The 7,964-nt window shown below is 68.5% G+C and overlaps 3 protein-coding genes across 3 annotated transcripts in view; 2 read left to right on the top strand and 1 right to left on the bottom strand.

Annotated features, from left to right (window-relative positions):
- The window catches only part of H696_04512 (hypothetical protein), a 3,796-nt gene extending 2,806 nt beyond the window's left edge, over positions 1-990 (top strand). The window contains exons 7-8 of the mRNA XM_009498393.1: positions 73-336; positions 496-990. Of these exons, the coding sequence (XP_009496668.1) occupies positions 73-336; positions 496-901 (670 nt within the window). The 3' untranslated portion in view covers positions 902-990. The remainder of the gene's footprint in view (positions 1-72; positions 337-495) is intronic.
- Positions 991-1,014: 24 nt separating this feature from the next.
- On the bottom strand, positions 1,015-2,648 carry H696_04513 (hypothetical protein). Its single transcript, XM_009498394.1, has 4 exons — positions 2,579-2,648; positions 1,661-2,186; positions 1,349-1,493; positions 1,015-1,226 (listed from the first exon to the last, which is right to left on the bottom strand). Exons 2-4 carry the CDS (start codon positions 2,182-2,184, stop codon positions 1,218-1,220), a joined length of 678 nt encoding a protein of 225 aa, XP_009496669.1. The 5' UTR covers positions 2,185-2,186; positions 2,579-2,648; the 3' UTR covers positions 1,015-1,217.
- A 1,578-nt stretch (positions 2,649-4,226) lies between these two features.
- The window catches only part of H696_04514 (hypothetical protein), a gene marked incomplete at both ends in the record, with an annotated part of 5,290 nt that continues 1,552 nt past the window's right edge, over positions 4,227-7,964 (top strand). The window contains 2 exons of the mRNA XM_009498395.1: positions 4,227-6,858; positions 7,081-7,920. Coding sequence (XP_009496670.1) covers positions 4,227-6,858; positions 7,081-7,920 — 3,472 coding nt within the window. The remainder of the gene's footprint in view (positions 6,859-7,080; positions 7,921-7,964) is intronic.

Consider the following 7,964-nt stretch of genomic DNA (forward strand, 5'->3'; position numbering starts at 1 on the left):
CCGTGCACTCCAGTATGTTCGGGCCTTTGGCTGACCCCCACCCCCCCCCCCAATCGATGGCGTCGCCCGTAGCGAGGCCGAGACCCTGCGCAGCTCCATTGCCACCACCACCTCCGCCCTGGCCACCGCGCAGGCACTCATCCAATCGCAAGGGGAACACATTCTCGTGTTTGAGAAGACAATTGCCCTGCAAACAAATCAGCTGGAGAGCGCGGCCTCCCGGCGTGATGCCCTTGAGAAGGAGGTTGACCGACTGACGGCCGAGCTTCGCATGGAGACCAGCGCCCGGCGCCGTGCCGAGGAAAATATCCGCATCTTGGAGGGGACCATCCAGCGGTGCGTCTGCCATGCCCCCCTTCCTTTCTGGGCCCGATTTTGTTCTTTCCTCCCTCCTCCGTTGCTTGTATCCCCCATCCCCACCCCCCACCCGCTGCCCGGATGCGATGCCCCCGGTCAACCTTGCTTACCCATGTCCTTTCCCCTGCCCGACCTCAGACTCGAGCACAAGCACATCACCACACTCACCGAGAAGGATGCCTTCGCGGACGAGTCGCGCCTGACAGCCTGGGCACTGAAGAATGCCCAAGCCGCGCTGCAGCGCCTGCAGCAAGAGCGCCACCAGGTAGAGCGGCGAGCTTGGGTGGCGGACGAGGACGCACCGAACTGCGGCGAGTGCCATCGGCACTTTACGTTCTTCCGGCGGCGGCACCACTGCCGCCGGTGTGGGCGCATTTTCTGCCACGCTTGCTCCTCGAAGGTGGCCCTGACCACGGCGGCTCCGACCCCGGTGCGCGTCTGCGACCATTGCTACACCGCATGCACGAATGCCGCGGGCAATGACACCGGGCCCACCAGTGTCGCCAGCGCGGGCCCCTCCCCCGGCGGCGCAGCAGCCTCATAGACATATCTCGAGCCATCGGGCGCGAGCTCGGTGCTTGGTCATCTGTGCTTTTTTTTTGCTCCTTTTGACTCATATACGGGCGTGCGCCATGTTGCAAGCTCAAGGGGGGGGGGGGGTATCTGATGTTCGTGTATTTGCGTGCGCACGGGTGTGTCCGTGCGGGGGTGCATTGTGAAGAGGAGGGTCCACGCGCGCACGTGCAGGCGGGGTGTGTGGGGGGGGGCATCCGTGTCTCTTCCCCCTCCCCGCTCCATGTCAATGGTGGAGCAGCAGGGAGAGGCCAGGAAGGTGAGGGACCGGCGGAGGCGGGCATGCGCTAGATGCTCTGTGGTGTGTTGTACGGGAGGCGGTGTGTTAGGGATTCTCGGGTCGGGAAAAGGGTGCAGTCACGGGGCAGGCGGTGGCAAGTGTGGTAGAGGCAACGCGCGCGCGCGCGCGCGTGCGCACCAGCTCGGCCGCGGTGATGGCCTGCGCCAGGGTTTCCAGCGTGATGGCGCAGTTGTACGCCGGCGACTCCTGGTAGTCGTGCGTCAGGCAATGGGCCAACTCCTGGCGGAGCTTGTGCACCTGCTCAACATCAGCCGGCATGGGGCTATGGCGCACAGGGAAAAGAGGCGAGGAGGGGAGGGGGAGGGGGGGGGGGAGCGAGCGAGCGAGGGGCATTTGTCGGAAGGTCAGCCAGGCCGGGTAAACACTCTCAGAGCCGCGGGAGAGGGAAGAAAAGGGAGGGGCCTTGGGCCCATGCCGAAGGGGACCCACCTCTCCACCGGGGTCAGGGCGCTGAAGGACCGATCCAACCGGACGGCCAGGTCCTGGGTGTGCTCGTGCAGATCCAGCAGGTGCTGGCTGCGCACGCGCTCGGCCTCGAACTTCTCCAGGTTCTTGGCCTCCTCGATGGAGCGCTTGGCATCGGCGAGCGCCTGGTTGTAGCCAAGCTGATAGGTGTGGAAGGAGGCCGACCCCATGAGCAGGGACCGGCGGTCGGGGAAGAGCTGCGACAGCTCACGATCCAGGTCCAAGGAGGTGACAGCCGGGCGTTCCGCGCCGGCCGCGTCCCCGGCCAGGTGGTGCCGGAACATCTCCCGCTCGGCTAGCATCTCGAGAAAGCACTGGCTCACATCCAGCGAAGAGGGCGGCACAGCCGGGGGCTGGGCCGCGGCCGCCGGCGACGGGATCGGCGCGTCGGGGTCCGGCACCGCGGTCACCCGCTCCAAGGTGGGGTTGTCCATCGCCAGAGACCGGGTGTTCTCGGTGGAGTTCAGGGCAGAGAGGGAGTTACCCATGGCTACGGGGGTGGGTGGGTGGGTGGGGGGGGGGGGGATGGGGATGGGAGGGGGAGAGAGGCCGGACCTCGCCCCTGAATTTATTTCTGCAACGACCCGCTCCAGGGGCGGAGGCATATTTCTTGTCACGATCGGGCCGGCTCTCCCCGCGCCTCCTCCCCACCCCGTTGAAGGGGTGTCCTGCCAGGGAGCCAGGAAGGCGGCTGGCCGGCGAAAGTGCCCGCGCAGTCGAGGTGAGCTTGGGGTTGTCCATCTCCAGGACCGCCTGGTACTGGTACAGGTTGGGGGGATGGGGATGGGAGGGGGAGAGAGAGCGAGAGAAGGAGAGGTGTTTCAGTAAAAAAAAAGCCCAGGCAGAGAGGAGGGGAGGGGGAAATGGCACAGGAGCGCGCACCTGGTGCACGGCTTCCAAAGGCAGTGTGTCAAGGACGAAAGGAAAAAGGGGAGGGGGGAGGGGGGGGGGGAGAAGCTTGGGTGTCCTGAGTGTCCTCGCAGACCGGCGAGGCGGACTGCTCCTTTTTTGGCAATGGCCGCCCGAGGGGGGAGGGGCCGGCCGGCGCCGGCCGGCGACATATGCTCCCGGGGGAGGTTGGCTGCGCGAGTTCAAAAGCCGGGTCCAGCCCGCGATACCCGGGAGCCAACGGACCCGACGACTAGTGCCAACTATCAAGGCTGATCACAAAGAGATCGACGATCACGCGACACGATAGCCCCCTCCAAAGATGTTGGCGGGGTAGCGGGGGCACGCCCCGGGAGCGCGGCCTTGAGGGGGGGGGGATGGAGGAGCACGGCCGGGCTGACCGCCGCACGCGCAATATTAGCGCCGGCTTCCAGGCCGCGGCGCGTGTAACTCTCTTCTTTGAGCCGGCCTATCGGCGCGCGGGCCCTTCTTTCGGTTAAGATAATCTTCCCCCCCCACATCAAGGGGGCCTCGCGCTTCTCGGCTCCTCCTCCGGCACGCCCTCGGCGAGGGCCTCTGTCCCTGCGCTCCCAACGCCAGCGAGAGGTGGCCAGCGTGGCGCGCGACCGGGGGCAGGAAGGGGGGGGGGGGGGGACGGCGATGGAGCCCCGGTGCCCCGGGCCGCAATCGAGCGTGCGTGGCTGCGGAATTATTTCCGGCCGAAGCACCGCGCGGGCCGCCCCCGCCCCCCCCCCCCCCCCACACCTCACATGCCCCCGCCCGACCACGGGGGAGGAGGACGAGGCCGATCTACTGGACACGCGCCAGCATTGACCTGGCGATCGGCCTATCACGTCTATCCGGGGATCCTCGGCGATTGCATCTTGAAGCTGGGCGACGATCTTACTCTCTCGCTCGGCCCCTGACCGGCTGGGAGATCTCTGCCTCCGGGGCCGCCCCGAGGCAAGGGGCCAGATGGCGTTGGCGTTCTCCGCTGGCCACCCCTCCCCCCCCCCCCACCGCCGCGCAGCCCCGGTAGATGGGGCCTGACTGGTGGGCATGGGGCGATTCCCTCCAAGTGGGCGATCTGGCCCCTCGGCTGTGGAGACACCTGGGGCTGGGGCGTTTTTGGTATGGGCAGCCCGGCAGCCCGCCTCTCCGCGCGGGGGTTGTCCATGCGCGAACTGCCCGACCATACCCTTTGTGAGGATCGTCCTCGGTGACCGGCAATGGTGGCTCAGCGACACGATGCTCCTCCCGATTTCCCTCCCTGCTGCTATTCTCCCCGCCTCTCTCCTCTCCTGCCCTGCCCTTGTGCCCGAGCTTCCTTCCTTCTGTGCACCCACGTAACGGCCTCCCTCTCTTGGACTCCGAACTCGGGAAGACGACAGTTCGCATCTCCTTGCGCACTCCTGCTCCCACGCACGCGTGCGTGCGCCTTCCCCGCCCTCCCTCCCCGCTCCGCCCCCCTTTCGGCTCACCCTCCCGCAGTATACCCGCCCAGAGTCCCCTTGCACCCCAGCACGAGCAGACACCGCCCGCGCGGAGAGAGCCCGCCCCGGCCAAGGAAGCCCTCCCATCGTGCAGGAAGCCTTCCCGATTGCCTGCTTCCAGACCGCCCCTTTCCCTCCCTCGTGCGAGGATGGACCCTCGCGGAGCCCAGGGGATCTCCACCCGCTCGGCCCACAGCGAAGATGAATCGCACACGACCTTGAGCCTGCACCCTGCCGGTGGCCGGACATTGTCTCCTGGTGCCCGAGGCGTCCGGTCCATGGCCGGGTCTATGTCACTCTCGGGACTCGGCCATGGGCCCCGATGCCCGGGTGGCACTTCGGACCCCGACTTGCCCGGCATGAGTGCTCGCCAGCTGAAGGATCGCTTTGGCGTGCAGCTCTCCATGTCCCCGGTGTCAGTGGCCAACGCCGAGGAGCCGTTGGATGGGCTGGTCACCCTGCCATCGGATTTGCCTGGCCCCGGCCCCGGCCCCGGCCCCGGCCCCGGCCCCGGCCTGGTCCGGGCCCCCCCCAGCCCCCCGCGGCGAACATGGGCCGAACGAGCAGCCGACGACCTTGTGGGCATGGTTCTCCGCGTCTCCGGCGAGGTCTCGGCCGAGGAGGAGGCCCTCTCACCGGCGGCATCCCCACCGCCATTCGGTGGCCACCGTCATCGGGGGCCCCGTAGCTCGCACCATGAGAGCGATGACCCGGCCGGGGGCCGCCGCTTTCCGACCGACCAGCCACTGGTCCTTGGGTCTCCAAGGCCGGCCCCGCGATTGGCCGCGCCTAGTGCGCCAGCCCCGGGCGGTCTTTTGTCCCCCGGGATCCGGGCTCCCGCGTCCCCAGCGCCGTGGTGGCCGAGCACCAGCGGTCTCATGGACCACTCCAGTGCCGGGCCGGCTACGGCCGGGCCCGTGGCCCCGCCCGCGAAGGGACCTCGGGGGCTGCACCTCCGGCGCCTCGTGGGTCTGCTCCGGTGGACAGCCACCGCGGCCGTGGCCCTCCTGGTGTGCTTCAACTTCGCCCATGCTCTACGCCAGGCCATGCGTGCGCCAGAGCCGGTGCCGATGTTTGCCACGGCGGCGCCGCCGCTGTCCCAACTCCTGGCTCCCTTTCAGCCCGACTGCGTCCGGTGCAGCGCGGAATTCCTACGTCAGCCGCTCGTCCGCGGGCTACAGCAACAGCAACATCAGCAAGACGCGCAGCAGCAGCAGCAGCAGCAGCAGCAGCAGCAGCAGCAGCAGCAAAAAGGTCAGCACCTCGGCGCCCGAAACCCGCCGAACCCTCGCGCCGGCACCCGGACTCGCGGCATGTCTCGGCGTGAGTTTGAGCGCTGGCAGGCGCGCCGGCTCTGGTGTTGTCCGGCTGTTGTGACGTCTGCCGACCCTATGGCCGGCTCCTCCGATCCCGGGGGACTGATTGATTGGCTAGCCTGGGCCCGGGTGTCTTTCCTCCTTTGGGGAGTTCTTTCGATGGCGGCCGCACCGCCGGCGGTCTTCCGCGCACTGAATGCCACCCCGGCGCATGTGTGGTTTTGGCTTTGGAGCCGGTCACGCTTCCTGGCCCTCAATCCCCGAGGGGCATCCGGATCGGCCGGTGGGCCAACGGCCCTGAGCAGCCCGTCGGACATGGCCGCCGGGTTGATGTCGCCGCCCTTGCCGGAGGCCGGGGCTGCTCGTTCGCTGGAGTGGAGCTTCCGCGGCCTGGGCAGTGGGCTTATTTTCCGCCGTCGGCGGCCGGTCGACACGCGGCGTGCCGCCATCACCTCACCCATGATCCCTCGGGTCCGGCCTGCCCGTCCGAGCCGGCCACACTTCGCCGACATCCTGGACAGTGCGGCGGCTGCTGGCCGGGCATGCCTGTCCTTCCATCGGGCGCTGCTGCTGGTGGCCATCATCGGGCCCCTTTTCTGGTCCTCTCGAGGAGGGCTCGGGTCGTTGCTTCTTGGCCAGGGGGGAGGTGTCGCCGTCACCGCCGGGCTGGGGCCTCTGGATGCATCGGCGCCTGGTGCTTCCGGCGAGTCCTGGCCGGTGCTGCCGACCCCCGTGCGGCCGTCCTTCCCCCCCGGTGCCGGCTCAATTGCCGGCACCTGCGACATGGGCGATAGCGCGCCGGTTGCCGTCCTGCCTGCGGACTGGCATCCGCAACCGCAGCCGGAGCTGGAGCCGGAGCCACAGCCCCAGTCCAGCTCCCCCCCCGGCATCGGCAGCCTTGTCGACTGGTTCGACGTGTGCCGGAGCTTGTCCCCTGCGGAGGGGCTCTGCGAACATCTGACCACCGGGCGCGGGCGTTTTGATGGGCTTTTCATTCTCCTGTGCTCGCTCCTCGCGGCGTATGTCACCTCGCTGGAGCCATCCAGCCCGCTGGACAGGGCCTCGGCCATCGGCCCCCCGGAGGACGCCCTCCTCGTGGCCAAGCCCTCGACAGATGCCGGGGGCCTGCCGCGTGCCAAGTTCCCCGGGGTTTCGGTCGGTCCTCGGCATGATGGGCTCCTTGCTCGGATGTGCATGGATTGGGGCCGGATCCGGCGGTTCCTGGCCACCGGCCGTCTGGGGCCGAGGCCCCCTCACGGCGCCATGGCCAGCGAGACCGCGCCAATTCCCGACCCCATGCAAACCAATGGCTCGGACCCGCGCCGGCGGGCCTCGTGCTCGACTTTCGGCACGCATTCAAGTGCCCCCTGCCCGGCCCCGGTCATCCGTCGACTGGAGGACCTCGGCCCGGAGGCCCGGCGTCACCTGAAAGAGCAACTGAATGACATCTGCATTGTCCAGGGCGGTGCGTGGCCGAGGCGATCCCATTTCCCTCTCCCCCTTTCGAGGGTCTCCGTCTGCGCATCTTCTCTCTCTCTCTCTCTCTCTCTCTCTCCCCCCGGATCCTGTGGTCGTGTGGCCTCCACGGCACCTGCGTTGGCTGCTGACATTAACTCGCCTCCCCCCTTGCCCCTTCCTTCCTTCCGCTCTCCTTGGGCTCTCTCCATGCTGGCCCCTCGCATCTCAGGCCCCGACTTTCTACACTCTTACTTGACCAGCACCAGGTTGGTGCATGTGACACGCTACGGCGTCTTCCTGGTGGACCGGGCTGACATTGAGCGCGTGCGCGTGCACACGGCCTTCCACATGCCGGCCTCGGTGTTGTCCAACTCGCTGGGCCTGCGTGCCTGGACCTCGGAGGATGAGGAGTTCGGCGCGGAGCCGGGCTTCGGCGGGGCCGGCACCGGGCCGGGCTTCGCTTCCAATTGGCTCATGGCTGATGGGTGGTTTGGAGCCGATCTCTCTTCGCCGAGCCCGGTCCCCGGGGCCCTCGGTCTTGTTGGGGGCCCCGGCTCACACCGGTACTCGCCCAGTGGCCCCGGAGCCCTGAGCGCTGCATGGGGCACGGGCGGCTGGCAGCTTGTGGCCATGGGAGCCGGCAGCTGCGCCGCTGGCATCGACGCGGCCGGGCCCGGGGCCGAGGTGCAGGTCCTGGTTGGGACTCTCTTCCTCCGGGGCGGCATCCGGGCCTTCGATGTGTCCTTCCTGGCGCGCGATCTGGAAATCCTACAGGTGAAACTCCGGGCATCCGCGGCCGGGGGCGCCCAACAGGCGCCATTGCGACCGGATGCCCCTTCGGTGGCTGCCGCCGAGGGCGATGGCCCGGGCGGCCCGGCCCCGGAGGTCATCCACTTCGCCGCTGGCATCCGGCCGACGCTCACCCCGGCCCAGCGATTTGTTCGGCGCATGCTTCGCGAGGACCGCATCGTCCATGGGAACTCGCGGAGGTACTTGCGCGAGGAAGCCCGGAGGCTGCAACGACCTGGCTGGGGCCCGGCCCTCGGCGACCCCTCGGTCACGAGCTTCGGTACGGCCAAGGAATCGCTCTTCCCGCGTCTGCCCCCCCCCCCC

The sequence above is a fragment of the Fonticula alba genome (assembly GCF_000388065.1).
Source record: "Fonticula alba strain ATCC 38817 unplaced genomic scaffold supercont2.7, whole genome shotgun sequence".
In the NCBI taxonomy this organism is placed as follows: domain Eukaryota; order Rotosphaerida; family Fonticulaceae; genus Fonticula; species Fonticula alba.

Excerpts from the sequence above, each read along its gene's own strand:
- H696_04513 (XM_009498394.1), bottom strand. The coding sequence starts at position 2,184 with ATGGGTAACTCCCTCTCTGCCCTGAACTCCACCGAGAACACCCGGTCT. Across the intron at positions 1,494-1,660 it reads GCCCTGACCCCGGTGGAGAG|CCCCATGCCGGCTGATGTTG; the intron begins GTGGGTCCCCTT and ends TGTGCGCCATAG.